The 22,394-nt window shown below is 39.4% G+C and overlaps 1 protein-coding gene across 1 annotated transcript; it reads right to left on the reverse strand.

The window, feature by feature from the left end:
* Positions 1-2,622: 2,622 nt before the first annotated feature.
* LOC146464202 (cell division cycle 5-related protein-like) lies at positions 2,623-22,094 on the reverse strand. The gene is made up of 22 exons (XM_085130086.1): positions 21,903-22,094; positions 21,540-21,643; positions 21,389-21,419; positions 20,540-20,670; positions 20,296-20,426; positions 19,395-19,491; positions 18,421-18,471; positions 17,820-17,896; positions 17,549-17,652; positions 16,747-16,826; positions 16,066-16,147; positions 14,896-15,054; positions 13,678-13,849; positions 10,916-11,064; positions 10,152-10,232; positions 9,390-9,486; positions 7,421-7,542; positions 5,751-6,050; positions 4,962-5,051; positions 4,569-4,652; positions 3,949-4,077; positions 2,623-3,219 (listed from the first exon to the last, which is right to left on the reverse strand). Exons 1-22 carry the CDS (start codon positions 21,945-21,947, stop codon positions 3,106-3,108), a joined length of 2,430 nt encoding a protein of 809 aa, XP_084986212.1. The 5' UTR covers positions 21,948-22,094; the 3' UTR covers positions 2,623-3,105.
* Between the last annotated feature and the right edge of the window lie 300 nt (positions 22,095-22,394).

Raw genomic sequence — 22,394 nt, forward strand, 5'->3', positions numbered from 1 at the left:
TTGCCTTCACTTCCCTCCCCTCCCCCTGTATCAATGTTGAGTTTTTAACTGTGTCTTTACACATTATCCTTCGTGAGGAATCCAACAATAAACAGGGGGGTGGAGAAGGGAACGAAACACAAAGGCGTAAACAAACGTATGTAATAAAAATTGCTATACCGGACTTGTTTTCTAACCTTCCCAACAGGAATTGGTGAGGATTGTAGATACGAAAAGAAACCATGGAACTACGTCGGTGGGGAGTAAAAACGAATGCTTGGTTCATCAACAGAGTTGATAACCGACCAAAGGTAAATTGGCCACGGTAAGGAGATTCGGGTGCTAACGTTTTGAGCGTTAGCCCTTCGTTAGAGTGAATCCGAAGAGCTTACGAAGGGCTAACGCTCGAAAATAAACGTCAGCACTCAAATCTCTTTACGGTGGCCAATTTACCTTATCAACTCTGTTGAGAAACCAAACATTCACTTTAAATGGTTATGTTGCGGAGCACTGCCTAACCCTTTAAGGACGGTGCCTACTATTGTTACTGCGCATACGTTCTGCGCATCGCGAGATACTCGGGTTTTTTTATGGGTGGTGCCTACTAATACTGACAGGAATATTTTTGCGCGGTTTAAAACTGTAAGGAGAAAGCAGAACTTACAAAGTGCTTTTGGCATCGCCAAAAAAATTTGGGGATAACCATGCATTTTTGAGAGATTATTAAGCTTTAATTTAGGAAAAAATCCCATACATTGCTTTATATTTTGGCGTCTTTTAGAGATATTAATGTTTAATTATCTCTGAAAAATGCGTGGTTACCCCCAGTTTTCTTTTTGGATTCCAATAGGCCTTGCTAAGATCTGCTTTTCCCGCATAGTCATAAACCACACAAATATACTTCGGTATTAGTAGGCACTGTCCTTAAAGGGGCACAGCCACGGCGATATTGCTGCATTATGGTTAAAGCTGCTCATATATTAACAAAGAACCTTTTTGCTAACATGAAATCGCTCTTAGAACACCGAGAAGAAAATATTAAAGGATTTCTACAAGGAGGTGCAAACTATAATCAGTTTTTCCGACTTTGCTAAAACACACATGAACAACTTGAAAACAATGGCCAATTTTTTCAAGTTGCAATCCATTTCCATCCTTGCCATCCGCAATCAAACAAGATTAATACTAGTTTCTGTGCACTAGTAGGGTTATTGTTAATAAAACTGGACCATTCTTTCAAAGTCAATTTTTGGCCATTCAAAGTGACCCCAAAAGAGATGACACTGCCCCTTTAAGCCCCAATACCTACCATGCTCTCCTTACCGTTCTTATGATACTCGTTGGGGGAGCTTGTTTAAATGATGAGTTCCTTTATTCTCATAACCCAATGTTTGATGAAGTAGTGATGTTGTAAAGAGAAATAAGAAACTGGTCAGTATTGGGGCTGGTCACAGAGTGGAGCTCCACTCCACTGCATATGCAACTGAATGCAACTGGATGGCCAATTAAGTGACGGGTAAGTATTTGCAAAATTCTTGTTTCCCGATCAAATCTACAAATTCGCCACACCTACATGAAGTCAGGATTACTTAGCTCTCTTACAAAAAATATCACGTGATTTCTTCCGGTCTGTCTATACAGTCCGGGGCACAGTTGTCCAAAGCCCGATGAAGCTAATCCTGGGTTAACATAAAGTTTGATTCGAGTTTAACTACTAATCAATAATCATTTTCTAAGAGATTTTTGCCCCTCAGTTTTGACTTAGACTTTTCTTTACCTTTAGCTTAAAATCAACTTTTACAAACAAATTTAACTTGCGAGATGAAAACCTCGGTTAACCTTTAGTCGGGGTTTAGCGTTAATCGGCTTTCGAACAACCGGGCCCTGGTAAGTTTAATTTGATTATTTGCCGTTTCCCGTTATTCTGAGTGGAGTGCCTGTAAGCTAGCTTGGTAGCTTTTTCCACTATAAATAAAGCATTTATCAACCAACAGCAGTACGACGTGGAATTGGTATCGATACGCAGATTACCGACCACAGCAGCTCCACGTGCTGGTGATGTTGACATTTTGTTCACTGTGGAGTCTTCGTAATTTTCGTGTGCTGGGCCCAGTTGTTCAAACCACGATTAAGCCAATCCTTGCTTAACGTAAACTTTGATTCGAGTTTAACTATTAATTATTAATGCTTCTTCAAAAGATTTTTGCTTAGTTTTGATTTAGACTTTCCTTTACCATTAGCTAAAAATCAACCTCTAATAAAAACACTTTTAACGAGCGAGATGAACATGTCGGTTATCTTTTATTCGTGGATTAGCGTTAATCAGCTTTTGAACAACCGTGCCCTAATGTCTATTATTAAAAACTGCATCATTGTATAATGCAATTCGAGGGATTTGATTGGCTTAGCGGCCATGGTATATGAGCAATTATACCATGGCCGAGAAATGGCGACCATTAAATTGCCTTCTGGTCGTTCTTGCACAGCGAAATCAGTAAGATCTAGCAATATTTCTCGGTTGTTTTTAATAAAACAATTATTCCACTTGCGCTTGTTGGATATGAGATGATTATAGCCAACTCGGCGCTACGCGCCTCGTTGGCTGATCTATCATCTCATATCCAACGCGCGCTCGTGGAATAATTGTTAAATATTAGCGGAGTGCTCAGGCTTGCCGAATAAGCCAGAAGGCGAAGAATGTGCGCATCCAAGATAATTTCCGCATGCCTGCAGCCCCTGTTTCAAAGTTAAGTTTTTTTTCCACAGACATTTGGTACGTGCAAATTTGTATTCAAATAAACCTATTTCACTCGAATAGTTCTGCGTAAAGCTTCACGTTAAGATAATAGACTACTGAACAGTTGAGGATATTTGGAAACGACCTTTCGGCGGACCAAATGCATACACATTTGCAAACGTATGCATGCATTTGCGAACGTTCTTATGGACACTCGCGAGCTCATTCGTCAAGGCGATGAAGCAGTGACGCAGAGTCAGAAAAAGAATCACTCTAGAAATGACCAGCATGAGTGATAAAACCACGTCTCTCAAGTCCCTTGTTGAACGTATGTTCAACAGATGCTGAGAGTTTTCCATTTGATGTACAGGACTGAATAGGAGGTCTTTTCACTGGTGTGGTACATGGCCGTATAAAGCGTCTCTCTCGTACAACAGATGGGAATAGCGAGACTGTAGTTGGTGCTCACGGTCAGTTTGTCGTCGAACGTCTTCCCTTAGCGACTGAAAAAAGAAATAATCGAGAATCAGAAAACGGAAAAGTTGCTGCAGGAGATCTTACCAGAGCACTGATAGATCAACTTGAGAGTTTCACTGCCCCAAGTCCAACATACGGTAAAATTCCTAACATAAGCCATGAGCTTATTTCTTAGGGCTTATTTTAAGGGGGGTGGGGAGGGGAGGGTATTACTGGAGGAAATTTTACGTTTCAAAATCTGTTGGGTTAAACAACAATCAACAAAGCTTGAGACACAAAGGTAAAAGCTCTGCACAGTTAACCTTAACAATCAGTCCAGGCTTATATCTGAGTGGCTAAATACATGTAAGGGAAGATTTTTTAGAATCTGCGATTTGGGGGACTGGTATTTGAAGGCGCTTGCGGAGAACTTTGAATATGCTTTGAGCAGCCCGGCGCTTTAACGAAAGGGAAGGCTTTTGATTAGATAGTAACTTTTCAAAGTTCTCTGTTTCGTTGGAGAGAAGAAGAGTCCTCACTGTCCAATCCCCCTGAGACCGAGACCCCAGTAAAAACAAATAAAACAGGAAACATACAAAGTCATATTTCTGACTGAGAGCGAACCTTTTTTTTTAATTTAAAACTAAAATTGACTGATTTTAAGAAATATCCCGAGATTGTGTGGACGGGCCACTTTGCTTTCAGATAAACAACGTCCTTTAAGAAATTAACACATCTTTAAGAACTACCAAGATCAAAACCAATAAAACCAGTACCTCGACTCGCTTGGGAATGGCTCTGAGCTCATGCTCTCTTAGGGATCTGAATGTTTCTTTCTCCGTATGCGTCTGTTCGACCTGCTCGTAAAGATCGTTAATCTGTTTTGTCAATCCAACACTACGACTCTGAAAGGAAAAAAATATGACGCATCGCGTTAGTCTCTGTGGCTTAGATCAAGAACTCATTCAATCGAAAGATGATGTGAACCGAAAGGGCCTATCTGCATACAAGTATTACTTGATCGCTGGTATGAGACCAAAAAATAAAGGAGTCAAACAGCTAAGATCTCAGCTCATATCTAGAATACTATAGATCACTCACACACAGGTTTTGTGAAGAGATTCAGTGAAATGCCAGTTTATCATTAAAAAAACTTCACCTAATCAGAGACATGCCTCTTGGGCGCTCACACAAAAACCATAGACCAGCTCATCTCCAATTTGCGTTTATCAACATTGCGAATTTTACTTAGTGGAGATGGAATAGGTTAGGATAGGTAAGTAACGGCACTCTTAGCAGTTTGTTTTGCTGTCTTGATAACAGTCACCCAAAAACCTCCCAGAGCCTTGCTGTGCGTAAGGATTCCACAAAATAAATAAAGAAAGAAAATTCCTACCTGATAACCACCAAGAAGAACTTTAAGCTTCTTCTCGATTTTGGCCGCTCGTTTCGCGTCTTCGGTCATGTGCGTGCGGTTAAGCTAAAATTTGAAATGAAGATATGAAATTAAAACACAGAAACATGATTTCCCTGTGTATAACTTTAAATTAGTCTGAAATAGTTGTTTCCGCGATTTGGATGCGAATAGGAGTCCTATTCGCATTGTCCAATCAAAACCACTGGAAGTTCTGACGTCAGCGTGGCGTCGAAATTTTGAGCCGCGTTGTTTCAGCGAAAACCACGGGCTCATTCATTGTTTACAAGCGGGATTTCGAGAGAAAATTATGGTTAATGTCCCAAACTGAGAAAGAAAGCGTGCTACATTATGCACGCTGAAGAAAGAACACACCTCAAGGCGTTTTTCTAAGGATTCCAGTCTGTCTTTTTTGCTGGCTAAGGCTGCTCTTGTGTACCGCTGCTGTGTCGGCAAAAACAAAACCTAAAAGCAAGAAGAAACCACACAGAATTAAGGTGTATTTTGAACTTTTGATGCTCGAGGTAAATGTTTGAAACTTTTACTTTCTGGAGGCAGGTGCAAATCTGGAGCGTTTGCAAGATATCCCGAGGATCAATTGAAATAATTTTCATAGAAGAAATTATTCTCTTGGCCTATGGGATATGTGGAGGCTAAAGCCACTTATTTGTGAATTTGAATATATGAAATATATTTTGAACTACGCTAACAGTTTGAATAGAAGAAAGACCCTCGCAGCTCTTTACGCAACTTAAGCAGTTGCGTAAGAAAGCCTGAACCCTTTGTTTCGCAACTGCTTTATATGTATGTTGCGTAAATAATTGCGAGGATCTCCCTTCTATTTAACCACTTAGGCTAATTTGTCTTGGATTTCATTCGTTTTGGGCCAGTGAAGTAGTGAGAAGAAATGACGGAATAGCTACAATCAAACAATTGTGATGGAGGATAGCCTCCCTTGCAGACCCTCTGTTGGCTCGTCACGCAATCTTTCCTTCCTAGGAGGAAAGATTGCGTGACGAGCCAAAAGAGCCCCTGTGAGGGAATCTAGATTGACGACGGAAAAAGACTTGTTCTTGTGGCGCCATCGCCGCGGCCTCGTCGGCATTCCACGAGCCCGGTAAAGAGAAGAAGCCCGGGTGTTTAGAGCATCACGAGTACACCTACCTGTGCATAACACTCCTCCCACACTTTAGTGTAACTTTCTATGGGTAGGTCTCCGTGCGCCATCTTGGATCTCACAAACTCCATTTCCCCAGCCAGCAGTTCCCGCGCGTTAGCGATCTCCTTTTCTGTAAACGTCTCCAGTGGATCGCTTTCGAGCGCGGCGCGGTTTGCTGTAATGATGGCCTGTGCAGCATTTTTCGATTTCTTGTGCGTTAAGTTTTCAATCTGCAGAGCTGTTGGATGGTTGACTATGTCGTTCCTGATCATGGTCACCATCTCACGCTTGATGAGTTCTTCTGCCTGAAAACACAAGCAAACCGCTTAGCTTCTGTTAGCGCACAGTGTTCTCAGTTGAACAATTACACATTGAACCAGGAGGGAGTGTAGACTGAAAAAGAGCCGTATTTTTGTGTTTGGTCGAAATGCGAGGTCTCGTCAAGCGAAAGGTCTGGAGCGAGGGTGGAAACGTAGAGTGAGACTGGGGAGAGACGCCCTGCGGGCGTGGTAGGCGCATTCACAAAAAAACGCCGACTGTTTTGCAGTCTGGAGGGAGTGTCACCAGTCAGTAATATGGCTGCGCAGTAAGTGTTGTAATACAGAGAAAAGAAGAGTGAGCTTAGGCAACAGGTCGAGAGAGCAGTGAGGATGGCAAAACATTTCTGTCCGACAGACGTGACACCTCATTTCCTGCACATTTGGAGGCGATTTTCGACTTACAACTGTTGTCCTCTTACTCCTTCAAAATCACAAGACGGGGCGCACAGTTTGTAACTCCTTACATGGTTGGTCGAGAGGACAAAAGAACGAACAACAGAACAATGCTCCAAACCCTAAAAAACAACATAGCTGCAGGTTCTAAGGGTCCAGTGAAAATAGAGCTTTAGAAAGGTGCAGTTCTATTGAACGAGAGGTAGGCAGGTTATAATCAGGAATTGTGTACATTGAACTGTTACTCTGGTCACGTAACGACAATCTGCCGTATTCCTACTTCAGCCACCAAATTATACCTGACCATAGTTAATTGAGGGACTGGTTACGAAACCTTGCCATGAAAACAATGGTGCTGCAATTTATGTTGAAGGGCCGCGACCGTGCACAATCCTTTGCTTAAACGTTCACACCACAGTTGAATATCTTAACAAAAAACGTTTCGATTGGTCAGTTGCTCCAACGCATTCAAATTCTATTGTTGTTTGTGCAGGGTCAAGACCAAAAAGGCAAACAAAAACATACAACAAAGAAGTTAGTCAGGTTTTACAACCATTGCCTTTAATTAACTATGACCAGACAAACTACAAGACTTTGGAAATTATTGCTCTTGAGGTTTAGACAGAAATATAAATCTATCGTCCCCCAAGAGCTTTGTGCGGCGAATATCAACTACATGTATTGCTCGAAACCAACTCAGTGAAGTTTGCAACTGGACAAGTCTCAAAAGTAATTCTGCCGTAGCCATCGTCGACCTGAATTTAGACAGAATGCGTCCTGACAAACCCGAAGGCAAACTTCTTCTGGATCTAGAAGTTGAGAAAGGTTTTGAATGCCCAATTAACAAGCCAACAAGGGTAGAAAAGCGCGGAACAATAATAACCAAGAACCTAATAAACGTGTTACTTAGCAATAGACCTGAAGCTTGTCTAAACTGTTACATGATGAACACTGATCAGTACCTTTTGTAGTCCCGTGAGGGGTGGTTCGACATTAGCCGGCCGCAGAACAGAAGCGTTCACATCAGAAGGGCGTGGCATGCTTCGTTGGACAGACTGGGATTGACGTCTCATCTCTCTTAAAGCTGCAAACAAAAGCAATGTTTATGATGGAGGTGATCAATGGAAAGCAAACTGCAATTCTGGTACCAATACAGTGTAACAAGCGGTTCACATCACTGTAGCCTGAGTCCATGTAGCAAGCATTTCTGTTGGGGTTCTGTGTGTTTTTCGCATTTGACCGCGAGGATATTGGGACGAGAACGAAAAAACGGTTTGTTGCGCTCTCGTCCCAGTTCCGCGCGTTCAGACAGCACAGAACTCCACGGAAACCCTTACTACGCAGGACACAAACGCACAAAAATAATTGCGGATGAAACATGAAAAGCGTTCCACCATGTAGTTACGGCTAAGTAGGACAGTTGTTCTAGTCCGCCCTAAGTTAGAATTCAGGGCCGAGTTGTTCAAAGCCCAATCAAGCTACTCCTGGGTTAACGTGAACTTTGATTCGAGTATATTTACTAATCCATAAGGATTCGTCCAAAAGATTTTTGTCCCTAAGTTTTATCTTAGACTTTTCTTTACCATTAGCTTAAAATGAGCCTTTAAAATCATTTTTAATGAGCGAGATGAAAACCCCGGTTAACTTTTAATCGTGGATAAGCGTTAATCGGCTTTCGAACAACCGGGCCCACAGTAGTATAAATTGTAAGAAGAAAGAAACCTCGAAAGAGTAGAACTTTTGATCCAAAGAATAAGTCGCAGGTGACAACTTTCAAATGAAAGTCACATAGCAGTATTTTCTTGTGGTAATGTTTGTGAATTATGAAGTGGTTCTAACTTAAGTGCGCGCATGTAATCCTACAATAAGACCATTCAAATAAGTGTTCTTGGGTACTACTTTCATGGGATGTTGTTTATTACATTGGGTCTAACTTTTGAGTCTGTGGATGAAATCCTTAAGTGTGACCATTCAAATGAAAGCTACTGAGCAGTACTTCCTGTGGTGCTGTTTATTATGCTGTACAAGGTGGTTCTAAATTTCGAGTCTGTGGATGAGATCTTTAAGAGTGACCATTCAAATGAAAGCTACTGAGCAGTACTTTCCTGTGGTTCTGTTTATTATGCTGTACAAGGTGGTTCTACGTTTTGAGTCTGTGGATGATTAAATTGAAATCCTAAAGTGTGACCATTCACGTGAAAGCTACTGAGCAGTACTTTCCTATGCTGCTGTTTATTATGCTGTGCAAGGTGGTTCTAACTTATAGTCTGTGGATGAAATCCTAAAGTGTGACCATTCAAATGAAAGCTACTGAGCAGTACTTTCCTATGCTGCTGTTTATTGTGCTGTGCAAGGTGATTCTAACTTATAGTCTGTGGATGAAATCCTAAAGTGTGACAATTCAAATGAAAGCTACTGAGTAGTACTTTCCTGTGGTGCTGTTTGTTATGCAGTACAAGGTGGTTCTACGTTTTGAGTCTGTGGATGATTAAATTGAAATCCTTAAGTGTGACCACTCACGTGAAAGCTACTGAGCAGTACTTTCCTATGCTGCTGTTTATTATGCTGTGCAAGGTGATTCTAACTTTTAGTCTGTGGATGAAATCCTAAAGTGTGACCATTCAAATGAAAGCTACTGAGGAGTACTTTCTTGTGGTGCTGTTTATTATGCTGCACAAGGTGATTCTACGTTTTGAGTCTGTGGATGAAATCCCAAAGCATGACCATTCAAATGAAAGCTACTGAGTAGTACTTTCCTGTGGTGCTGTTTGTTACGTGGATGAACTCCTAAATCAAGCGGCATTCAAATGAAGAGGGTTTTGAGCACAGTCCTTGCCTTTCCTGGTATCGATTCGCAAGCATTTATGTATTATTTTAACAGGTACAAACATCTTTACCAAACTGTATTTCAAAACAAATGAAGCTGCACACCTTCGGCTTCTTTCATGGCCATTCTTCTTGCGTCAATATCAGCTGCATCTTCAACAAAGCTCTCGTCTGTGGTGTCCTCCACCTCTTCTTCACCAGTCTGTTAAAATATGTGACAAAAATCTCGCTTGTTACAGTTTTGCTGCTAAAACGTTCACGGTCATATTGTTCCAAGTTAAAGTCGCTTCGTTCCATAAAAAAAGTTGTTTCGTTTCACGCAATAGTCAATTCGTTCCACAAAAACACTTACGTCCCATTCACACCAACAAAACATGTTTAATTAAATCAGGTTTAACAAAATGAAAATTGGTAACAGAAAGCTGAACCATTGGCCTTGACATAGGATTCACGTAAACTTTAACTTATGCTTTCATTTGTACTAAATCCATCTGTAGTCGACAAAAATCCGAAAGCTGCTTTTATGAAGGAAACAATATTTTAAACTGCATTTAACTAAACAGCTTTTAAACGTGTTTAGGCGTTGATGTGAATGGGGCATAGCAGTGTTAAAAACTTTTAAATTGACAATTCGAAATTTAGAAGTAAATTGTAAGTATTTAGCTTACTCTACGATTTTTGATATCAACTTTAAAAGAGGTCTCAAAATGTTCTACCGTGTTCCTCTCAAAGAACGTAAATTATCTAACCTGGCTTCGTAACATTCTCTTTTCCTTAAGAAAAAGGGCAACTGACTTGAATTTTATGCAAAAAGGTCATTTCTACACTCTTGCTAAATGGAGCCATTGTTATCAGTGATGATCTTACCTCAGGCAGTACAACCTCAAAGTCATTTGTAGGCGCTGGAAGTGATGCTAATCCTGCTTTCAGTTGAGCCTTCAACTCTTCCTGAAAAAAAAAAAAACTAAATAAGTAGGAAGGAAGGAACACACACTGAATGGTCCGCATTTAGAATTTTGTACATACACCTGAAGGTTACAGTGTAATAATATTCAGAAATCACAATTCAAGGCTTGAGTCTTGATGTAAAAGGGTTGCATTGCTTGGGCTTCCAAAATCCCATTACATTGCACAGTGAGTGTCTCACATGAGATATTATATCTCCTATGGAGTCTGAACTGGTACAAGATTAGACTGCAAAACAGACTTTTTTCGTGAAATTTGTGAACCGCCACGGTTGGAGAAGTGAATCACAAAACGCGCTGACTCACAAACGCATGGACTCTAACACCCAAAGGGCGTGTGAGGTGTATTTTTTTACATCTCCATACAGTCTTGCCTTCCAATTCCTCACTTGCTTCAGACTTGCCATTGAAAGACTGCACCTTAGTATGACTCACATCCGAGAAAAGTGCAGTCTGTTTTTCAGTCTAGTACAAGATAAAATGGAACATTCTGACTGTTTCTATGAGGAGAAGCAATTTTGACTCCTGTCCAGACCAGAGACTTCTTATTAATCTTACTGATATCAGCGTTCAACAAACAATTTCAGGAGTAAACTGTTCTGTAGTTGGTGCGATCTGGGGGTAGTTGAGTAACATCCATGTCTGCAATGCTTAACATATCCTTGCCTGTTGTTGTTTAGCCCCATAACCAGCTTCATATTCATCCATCAAAGCCTCCTCGGGGTTGATATTCAGCTTGTCTCTCACTGATGAACGGCCAGGGGTTACACCACCGCCGCTTCTCTGAGGGGTTCCTGCCATACGTGGAGTTGCTCCTAGCACAGCAAGATCGTTAAATGTCAAATTTGTTATGACACTAATGGAACACTGAAAAAGCCTTACAGAATAAAAGTGTTCAGAAAGTAGGAGGTTGATAGTATAGAGGGGGCACTACAAGATAATAAGCTGAACACATAAATGATAAAATTCTACCAACTCAATTTTCCTCTTTAGAAATACATGTATATTAAAAAAATAGGCTCCACTGCTCAACAACATGGCTCCACTGGAAAAGATTATTTTCTTTTCGAACTGCAACAAAACACAATTTTCATCTACACTTCAGGGCCCAGTTGTTCAAAGCCCGATTAAGCTAATCCTGGATTAATGGGAACTTTGATTTTAGTTTATTTACAAACCAATAAAGATTTTTGTCCATCAGTGTTGACTTAGACTTTTCTTTACCATTAGCTTAAATAAGCTTTTAAAAATATTGTTTAACGAGTGAGATGAAAACCTCGATTAACTTTTAATCGTGGATTAGCGTTAATCAGCTTTCGAACAACCGGGCCCAGGCGTGCGTTTCTCAAAACTCCCGGGAACTTTTCGGGCCCGAAAAGCTCCCCGTAAAGCTCCCAAAAACGATTTCTGGTGTTTCTCAAAGCATGCGAACATTTCGGACCCGAGAAAAGTCGCGTCATTTTCCCCCGATAATTTTCGGGTGCTAGAGAGCTCCCGAAATGCGTTATCGGGAATGCTTTTTTCAGTGAAATGGCTGTATTGCGTTACGATTATCAAGGAAAAAGTTACCCAAAACGAGAATGTGAGTTAATTGACAGATCCTGGGCTAGACTCAATCTAAAAATGTCTAAAAACCAGGAGAAAATTTTTGAAAATCTCACAAGCTTGCATGCGCCGTTTAATAAGCTTATATAGGGGGCGCAAGAACTTTAAAGATTTTGTTGACTCCAGTAAATTTACGAAAGTAACTCTTGCAAATCTGTTGTTTTCAGTTGAACTTTTAAAGAACGTCGACCGACAAGGCAAAAGAAGAGAAATTCGTACTTAAAAAACCTTGATTTTGGAGAGACAACTTGATAGTTTCTTCACCGGTTCACATATTGCCGAGTTTGATATGTGTGGTTAAATTTTATATTTTAAGTGTATAACGGACAATTAATTCTGTCTCTTTTAACGTAAATCGGTTGAGAAGGAGCTGAACTTGAAAACGCACAAATGTAGTCAAATGTTTTCAAACTGAAATTGGCCTATTTACTCGCCGAGATTGCGAAAAACTGTAACTGATTCATGGCGATCGATTTCGTTCTTTAAGAATTATTAAAGCTGAACTTAAGCTTATTTTATTATAAAATAGAAAGCTTTTACTGAGGATATAAGTCTTCATAGAGTGGACAACGTTGGTTTAAGTTTTGTGTAGACTTAGAACATCTCGATCGCTTTTAAATAATCACAAACCGCAATCGAAGGTCTCATTCAAACAGTTATTGCCACTCTCCGTTTGTGCATGGTAAGTAAGCGCTAGCTTAAGATTCTCATTTCGTTTTTGATGTTATTGACAGGCTACTGAAATTTATCCTCGGTGGCTTAAATCTAGAATAAGATTTAGGTATCCCTTAATTTATCATTTCATCCTCAGGTAATGTGGAAAAAGTATTCGCCAAATGGCCGGTTGTACAGCAACTTCGTTAAAGAGATCAGAAACAACAACTAAAAAAAAACATGAAAGATACCCACCTCGTCTGATTCTGAAAAACTTTCATCGGACAATGCTAAGCTGCAAATGTGATAAGCCCTTTTCTTGCAATACTGCTTATTTCTTATCATCCTCCACTACGAAGTTTTGAGTTCATAGTAATGCGGTGTCCGAGGATGCTAAAATTTGCTCAAAACCAAAACATTCCACTTGTTTTTATTTTTGGGGGATTTGCGAGAACGTTTTCAGTTCATTCAAACGAGTAGCCAATAGTATCATGGAAACTTTGACAAGTCTTGACGGTTTGCCAGATATATGGAAACATTGACAAAATAACAGTTTAATAGGTCAAGATTAAAATAGAAACCAAACAGTCTTCACGATGTGAACGAGTTAGCTCAGTAGTATCTGCGTTGAAATCTGTTTTTAAGAATAGCATTTACATGTAAACTTATTTAACAAGTACAGTTACAGTTTTCAGCTAGAAAAAATAAAAGTTGTAATAATAAAGCCGTGTTCTGAAATAATCTTTCCAGCTCTAATCGCACTATCGTAGGCGGTAACACGAACAGATTCCCGAAAATATCGGGAGACATTTCGGGACACTTTCGGGTGTTCTGAGAAACACTTTTCGGGACCCGAGAAAAACACCCGAAAAGCGCCCCGAAATGTTTTCGGGCCCAAAAATTTCTCGGGAGTTTTGAGAAACGCACGCCAGGTATGAAATTTTCAAACACCACAACAGCTTTCAATTCTTTTCTTTTGTGACTGAGTAAGAGTTTCCTTTCTTCAATGTACCTTCCCCCTCCCCTTGGGGTGTCAATTGTTGTTTCTCCACCCCAATACCAAGAAAAGTTTCCTCTCTTACCTCCTTCCCCCCCCCCCCCCTTAGGGTGTCAATAATTGATAGCAATTACTTCTATCTTACCCCACCCCTGGAAGTTTCCTCTCTTACCTCCTCCCTCCCCTTGGGGTGTCCTATAAGGTGTAGCAAGCATCATGTTGGGTGTCTGAATTGCCTGATGTCTTGGGGTAACACCTTCAAAGTCACTCTCCTTAAGGGGCGTGTTCATGCCACCTTTCAAAGGCGTGTCCACATTGGATAAAGCCAAGATGTTTTGAGCTTCCTGAAAACACACAATGAGAGAAGTAGGTTACATGTACATATAATTATCTATAAACAGTGACGGAAAAAAAAATAAGATTATCGAAACTGAAGAAACTGTAGTTCTGTGGCATGACTTATTCCAGAGTGCAGCTTAAAAGTTTCCTTGCACACAGCTGCACCTATTTGCAAAAATAGTTCATGTTTTTACCACAAAGATGTGCGTTATTTGAATAGCTTTCACAAGCATTCATTTGAGATTAGGCAGTTGTCTCAATGCAAAACTGAAGAAGTTCCACTGCAAATTTTATCTTAAAATTACTGGAACATTTTGCTAGAAGTTACTGTTAATTATAGAAAGTTGGGACTGCCATTGTGAAAACAGAGTAGCTCAATCTTCCCTGGGGCCCACTGACTGGGGGTTCACAAGCCATTTGCTTGAATAAAACATGCTACTGCAAGTAGCTATTACAATCAGTTTATGTGAGACATGCCCAGTATTTTGGGAAACAATTGTTATTTTTGAAATACACTGTACTTAATGCTGTCATGTAAAGAAAAATTCACACCTTTATACCATCAATAAACTAGAGAAATTTCTGCAGGAACTCTGAAATCTCGCTGACAATGTTCTAAACTGACATGTAAATTTCAAAACTCCATTCAAATTTCAAAAATACTGTCACACGTGATGTACATGAAGATTGTCTGTGAAGACATGTTCAAAAACTCATTAATAATTCATACGCCCACAGACCTATCAAATGGTCGATAAAACATCACGTGCAGTGGTTTTAAAACCTGATAAAACCTGCTCCTTATTAGTATGTGGTGTTTAATGTTTTTCTCGTATGCTAATTGCCAACGTTCACAAACGCATCATTGTTATGAACTCTCTTGACACACGCTTTTCCAGGAATGTTTTTGAAGCCATTTAAAAAAGTCGCACCACTTGCTTTACTGGGTCTAAAACCACTTGGCTGTGCCTCGTGGTTTTAAATCCCAATAAAATACTGCTGCTCGTGTTTTAAACATTACATAAACCACTCCACAGCAGACAAACTATACCTGCAATACTGTGTCTTGCTCTGCTGGGGTGCGAGGTGTCCTCAGTGCATGTACTGCGGCGGGAGTCACTGAATACTCACTCAGAAGAGCATTTGATGCCATGTGACTGTCTTCCACTGACAAACGAGCTGATTCACTGGCCTGACCCATTTTCACAATCTATTCAAGGCAGCAGTAACAGTTTGATAAAACATCAGCATAAACGTTATTCTAATAATTATACAAAGTTATGTTGTGGTTTAAATTTGATATTGGTACAAAATTAATATTTTTAAACTTGCATATAAACAACATGTTATTTTAAGCCCTTCTATAAGCTGTTTAAAGTCAGGTCATGAAAATCGCACTCATTGTAGCAAGAGCTTTAAATCAAACAGCTCTTGACCAAATATACTATACAACTATACACCTTCAGGATTGATAAAGAAAGCTGTATATGGATGACAACATAGTAAGAGAAATCTACTTTCAGCAGGTCACAAACATGGGGCTATGACTCACACCCAGTTGACTACAATGTACAGTACTACAGTACAGATCATTTACTATGTAGTTTCATTATGTGAAGGGTCATGAAAATTTGATTATGTTGAAAGCATTCTGTGTGGTGATAAAGAAAAGAAAAGTGTTGAATTTCAAGTGTAGCCATGGTGATAGAGCTACAACCCTGGCCAAAATTCTATGGGATAATTCACAAAATCACATGCAAATTAAACTAAACATGACATAGAAACAAAACTGTACATTCATGTATTTTCACACCCAGGAGAAGATCATTGGTCTCGTTATAATTCTTTGACAAGTTAGGAAACCTCCACACAATGTTGGTAGCAAACTGAAACAATTCTCATTCACAGTGGAAACAATGCTTGAAACATTAATATCAGCAAACATTCCATTTGGGGGGAGGGAGACTACAAGACTGTCAGTGTAAAGGTTTCTGTAAGTGCCCCCATGACTCTTGGCCAGGATTGCAGGTCATTTACATGTACAATATTGTAGTGTCATCTCAGATGAAGACCTGCATATTACTGGGATCAGTAATATTGAAGGTGTCTAGCATGGTAGAAAGAAGAAATACATGTAAATTTTGTTGAACTTGGTCTTGAGAGCGATAAGCAACCTGTATTTGTTACATACACTGTATGATATACAATTGTTTTGCTGTACCTCTTCCAATTCCGTGTCAGAAATTTGTGGCTTGGGAAGGACTAGCTTGCTGCGTTTCTTAACTGAGTCAGGATTGTTCAACCTGAAAGAAAAAGATCACTCATACCATGAATGTTGAGCAACCATGGACAAAGAACATGTTGTGGCAATACAACTCATGTACAGATGCTAAATCACAAAACACTCTGACACTTGTCAACAGAACTGTAAGATTTTTGTAGCCTTGAACTACAGTACACTTTTGAAATCCATAAGAAAAGCTGGATTTTCCTCCTTATGAAACATGGTCCACTAAGTGACCATTCCACCACCATCATCTGAGTAATAGAAACGGATGTTCTAATCTGTTGTGTTTAAAGTGGAAATTACGTGTATTAACACCACTCAAAATCATGTGAATGATAATCAACTGGACATTGTATGATTTCAAACAAGTTAATGTCTGATTTTATTTAATATTTATTCATAACTATTATTTATTTATTTATTTATTTATTTATTTATTTATTTATTTATTTATTTTTGGAAACTGCTGTCCAACCTGTAAACAGGATCTTATTCAGGACCTTACACATGAACAGGAAGTCATATAAAGAGCTGGCCTGTTGTCTCAGATTCAGCTACATGTACATGTACCCTTACCACCAATGCTTATGTTATCATCGTTAGAACGTGTCTCACTTGTTAATCTGCATGACAGCTCCAGGGAGGTCATTTTCCTTTCTCTTCTTCATCTTATCCTTATCTTTCTTTCTCTCTTGCTGTTAACAAAGCAAAATATAATTTATAATTAATGTTACAAAGGAAGCACTAAGGTGTACACTCTACATGTAAGTACTAATGTACACGTACTGTAAATAAAATACAAAAAGCAATAAAATTTTACATACAGCATTTGACTGAGAAATTATTTTAACAGGATTTCAAGAAAGTGATTCCTTGGAGAGACGTAATGTCTGAAGTACAGTAATCACTCCTCAACAAAAGGTCAACAAAAGGAACACCAACAGTTTGAATCAATCTATCCATCACAGGAAACAACAACCCAACAGGCATATTAATGACACTTGGTGTTTCGAGTAGTGAAATGTCCTCTTGATAGTTTAACATAAATAAATTGAGTTATGTATGTATGTTTTCAAACAAAAATGATTTTGTTGTAAATAAAGAGAATGGTGGTGAGGGAAAATCTACATGTATCTCTGTCATGTAATCATTAATAAATCTATGACCTTCCGCACACTGATCAGATGTTCTAACAACTGAGCCACACATGTATATAGGAAGATTCCTAAAGCTAGCTGGGTCATTGTTACAAGGTTCATATACATATCATGTGCTAGAGTCAAGTACTGTGAAGTCGAAAGCATCAGATCAGACAGAAAAGATCTGACATGCTGTAGACAAAAAGTGAGGGAAGGTACATTGTAATGATCAAATGTGTCTTGTACCAGAACTTAAGTTTGCTGTTTTCAATTATCACCTGCTCAATATCATCTCTCATTTTTCCATCCAGATGATCCTGTCGCAGCTTTTTAAAATCAGGCTGATAGTCAGGCAACTCCTCTTCACCAGTGTCATAAAAACCTACAACAGAATAACAGAGAGAATGTACATTATTTTATAGGTCCAACAAAGAGCTTCTTCTTCGCATTTTTCACAATGAGAGCAAGTGGTCTACCTCAAGAATTTGATACTAAGGTTTTTCTCCTGAAAGTGTTTGCCAGATTTTTGTTATACACCATCATGCATACCTTGAGCAGGCTTCTTTTCAAATGGGATTTCTGCATTGTAATCTACTCCCCTCTTTTTCTTGCGATGCTTTCGTATCCTGAAGAACACAGATTGCAAAACACCAACCATTAACTTTGATAACCTGAAGTTTGTACACACTTGATTGAAAAAAAAAAGTTTACCCAAGGCATGCAAATTGCGAACAATGCAACCTGATGGATTAACAGGGTGATCTAATTAGCATGCGCGCCTATTTCATGTTTTCCTCTCGTCCGTCCCATCTATGAGAAATACATGCGTACAAATTTTAAGCTTTTAAATCTGCATGTGCTCTTATTTTCTAACAAGAAGAATGCAAATAAGCTTATACAGCTGTAGCTAAAATGCTTCCCAGAAAGCTGTTGGGTCTTATCCCTTTAACCTGACAACATTTCTTCAGTCGAGTCTAAACTGTTACATCTACATTGTATAAGTGTACAGTCATATACCTCACAATCACAAAGAGAGGTGAGACTTCCACCAGGTCTTGATAACCATTTACTAAGCTACATTGTACTAACATGTAAGTTATTACAGACTTGGTGTGGACAAAAGAACAACAAGCTGGTTTAATTCACTTACTCAATACCAGCAGCTCTCAATTCCCTCCTTTTCTGCAAAGCAGCAAGTCGTCTGCAACATGAACAAACCAGATATACAGTATTAACAACATGTTTCTCGGAAGTTTTTTGTCAATTGATTACACTTAATGTGTAGTTTTTGTGCAATGCGAATTTTCTGCAATTTATAATTCAGCATGACCCTCCATGCTTATTAAAGCAAAGAATAGAGTTACAAGTTACTTTATGGCTTGCTTATCGACATGTAGTAGTTAGGTGCAAGGCTGCTGCCTTAGAAAAATGTAAAGGAGACCTCGAGGTGAAAAGCTGAGAAGTTAGCAGCCCAACCAGTGAAATTTTAGCAATTAGAAAAAAAAAAATTTACAACTTATTTACTGTAGCTAGGTAAAGCATATACTGAATGGTAAGGAATGGTCGGTAAAACATGATACCATGAATCTAGTTTAATGGCCTTTGCTCCCATGAGTCTCCTGAAGTTCAGTGGTCTCGGTTCGACCTCTGATAGGAGCACTCAAATTTCTTTTATTCCTGTATGCCTGTCATTCACTGAATAATACATCGTTCTCATTTATTTACCAGGCTTAAAATATTCCATCACATTATTTCCACAGTGCATTTAGTTTAGAATCTCCCTTAAGCAACCACCTCACAAACTCCTGGCTCATAAGCAAATGATCCTGACGGTGGCTCCCTCTGACATTTCATACAAGTCTTGGTACTTATGACATGTAATCTTTTATAACATTAACATGTATCATTACTTTTTTCCAAGTGTATACTAACTAAGATTGACTCACTAAAATTCTTCAAAGTAAATTTTTGTTTACCATCTGGTGAAAGCCAGTCAAATGGAGTATGCCCCTTTTTTCATGTGCGACATAATTGATAAACAACGCACATGTACATGCATCCATGCTGGGGCGGCATATCACCATTGTACATTGTATCCTATACAATGTATCTCCTGTATCTCACCTTGCTTCCTCTAGCTGTTTCTCCCTTGCTTTTCTCTTGGCTTTCTTTCCCTGTGTATTTGCCAGCCGAGCTCTGGCCTCTGACAACATCTCCAATTCTGGTGATCAAATGCAAAACAGAATCACTCAGTAGAGGCTAACGAATTGGTCTTTATTAGAAGAAAACAACCTGAACTGAACAGAGATGGAGGATATGATCCACCAGCAGTTTTCAATCAACTTTTGAGACGTGATCCAAAAGGATCACATGACAAAAGGTGAGATGAAAAGCTGTGTTTTTACACTTCAATTCGCTGATGATGCTCCTGTGATAGAAGCAAAAGCTCCAAATTTAAAACCTTTTTCTCTGTGGAAAAGAATTTACACACATTAACTCAGTTTGCTTTGTTATTAGAGGCAATTTTCCATAATATCAACAAATAAATGAACAAAATCACTTTATTTAAGTGTCAATGTATTTAGCGCAGAGCGCCAATTAGAGGATTTGTTTAAGTTTTCTGAGACTATTTTCAAACCTCAAAGAATTTGATGTTGCACAAAGAAGGTTGCTCATGAATTTACATGTAATCCAAACTTCACCAAATTCACAAAACATTATTTTTATGCGTCAGAACATTGTTTTCCTAATATTACAAAACTGAGTTATTGAGAAAACTTCCTGTAAATTATGAAGTGCATTGTGAACTATCACTCCTGTTTCTTACAATAATAAACAGACCTCCAACAACGTTACAATTACTACAATTACTACTGTAGAGTGTACACAAAGCAAGCCAGTAACTAGTTTAGCATGTTTTTAAAATCAAGAGACCAGACGATGCATGTAATCATGACCCAGTCTGTAGAGCATGGCAAGTGCATGCACCAGTTTTCAGAAAATTATGGAAATAAATTATACATACCATCTTCATCCATATCAATGGGATCTGGCCGAGCTGGCTTTGTCTCAGGGTTTGGATCAATTTCTCCAGGACGGAGTTTTCGTGGATCTTCTCCTTCATCTTTTTCTCCCTCTTTAGCTTGAGCTTGATCTCTAAACAGATGACAAAGACACCAAACACAGTTGTGTTTTACAGCAACAAACACATTTAATTTTCGACTCAAATTTTATACAAAAAAATGCAAAATACAGGAACACTGACTCACAAAAGAAACTCATATCTTTCCAGGCACTGCGCTGCTGTACGGCCGATAAGAGGTGCAATTGTTCTCCACTGTGTTGGCATTAGCTTTGCCAAATGAAGCAGTTTTTCATCTTCTTCACGGCTCCACTCAGTCTGCAAACAGCAATGCAACAATTCACTGATCAAATAAATTATGTTAGGGCATGTTTTCTGACGTTTTCTTTCAATGTATACATGTAGCTATGTTGCCATGGATACATCTTAATCATTTTTGAAAATAGAAAATAGAGAATTTATTCTAATAATCCAGGTTGATACATGTACGTTGCATAACAGTGAATGCAAGCACAACTGCATAAAACCGAAGCCGAGATTCTCTATTTCTCTTCTCCCAGGAAGCTACTTACACTGCATTTTTACGGCTATCTGCCAAACTTATTCCCTACTAGCAGATTCCTTTTTTTTCATTGTATTCACTTAACTGACGGGCGCGAGGAAAAGAGACCTCTGCCCTAGGTCGAAGCGAACTTTGATTCAACCGCCGTCCGTAACAGTGGAAGACGCTTACAAAATGCATGCTCCCTGTATTGTTTGATGACCGTGACTTGAGCCCACTGTCTCTCGCACATTCGGTTACGGTTACTCCGCTGTCATTTAGTGAGCCCGCATAGAAACATGGCATCACGTGACAGTTCGGTCGCTAGGTAACCGTGGTGCATGCTCAAAAAAGTCCATTTCGACCCAGGGCAGAGGTCCCTTTCCACACGCCCATCAGTTCAGCGAATACAACGGAAAAGAGGCCTCTGCTAGCAGGAAACCAAACATACAAAGTAACTGTTACAACAAATTAGCTTCATGATAAACCTCTCACCTTTTTAATACTTGGATCTAGCCATTCATACCTGAAAGGCAAAATAACAAGGCAACAAAGTATGAATATGATTAAAGCAGAAAACAAATTGATGCCACTGATAAGATACGTACTGTATCAAAGTTATTATTTTTGTATTTTTATCACTCACCATCTAGCCTTACACTGTTTGGCTGACTTGCGATGCAGTAAAGATGCAATTCTAGACCACTGATTCTTCCCATATTTCATAACAGCAGCCTTGAGGATCTCATCCTTTTGAGGTAAAAATGCAATCCCGTAAGTTTAATTACCTTAAGTTTTAATTCGATCGGAAAAAACATTTGATAAATTTAAAGAAAAACAACTTTACGACGATGGTTAATTAATGATCTCTAGATAAACTGTTTATTCGGAAGCTAGTTACACAAATATTGCAGCATATCAGTCTAAAATAAGCGTTTATTATTGCCGTACAAGCGAAGCTTCATTTCACGTACCGCGTGCGTAGCAAAATACTTTTGGTTCAACATACCTCAGTGTTCCTCCAAACGCCGCCTTTGATAATGATTCGTGGCATGGTGCAAAGTGAAGACCAAAACTTTCTAATAAAGACTAATCACGTGCCAAATACTGAGGTTCCAGTGATTCTATAAACGTTGTCGTTCTCACTCTAAGAGGTCCCGTCAAGAAACCAACATGGCGGAAGACTACACTTCTCCCAGCAGCTTCCTCCCAGCATTCCCTTGGCAATGTTATGTATGCTCCAATGAAATGTCCGCATGAATAATGCTATCGTACCCAGAGTCCTCAGGCTTTTTGGTCAGCGGGGCGGCGCCAGGAGAGACTCTGGGATCCTCTGGGATAACAATCTCGTCCCCAGAGCCCGCTTTTCTTTTGGTCAGCACCAAGAACGCGGACCTCTGGGCTAATCCAAATGAGGCCACCTTTGATTGGCTGGTAAAAGCATGTCTATTTCACGGACCGGAAACTATTTTTCGGCGCGAAATTGAAATATGAGGCAATA

The sequence above is a fragment of the Pavona decussata genome, unplaced genomic scaffold, assembly GCF_977016875.1.
Source record: "Pavona decussata unplaced genomic scaffold, jaPavDecu1.1 SCAFFOLD_168, whole genome shotgun sequence".
Classification (NCBI taxonomy): Eukaryota; Metazoa; Cnidaria; class Anthozoa; order Scleractinia; family Agariciidae; genus Pavona; species Pavona decussata.

What these genes read in the sequence shown, in the direction of transcription:
- LOC146464202 (XM_085130086.1), bottom strand. Translation starts at nt 21,947, where the DNA reads ATGCCACGAATCATTATCAAAGGCGGCGTTTGGAGGAACACTGAG. An exon ending in AAACAGTGTAAGGCTAGATG is followed by an intron (nt 21,420 to 21,539) that starts GTGAGTGATAAA and finishes TTTGCCTTTCAG; the next exon opens with GTATGAATGGCTAGATCCAA. An exon ending in AAACAGCTAGAGGAAGCAAG is followed by an intron (nt 18,472 to 19,394) that starts GTGAGATACAGG and finishes TTCATGTTGCAG; the next exon opens with ACGACTTGCTGCTTTGCAGA.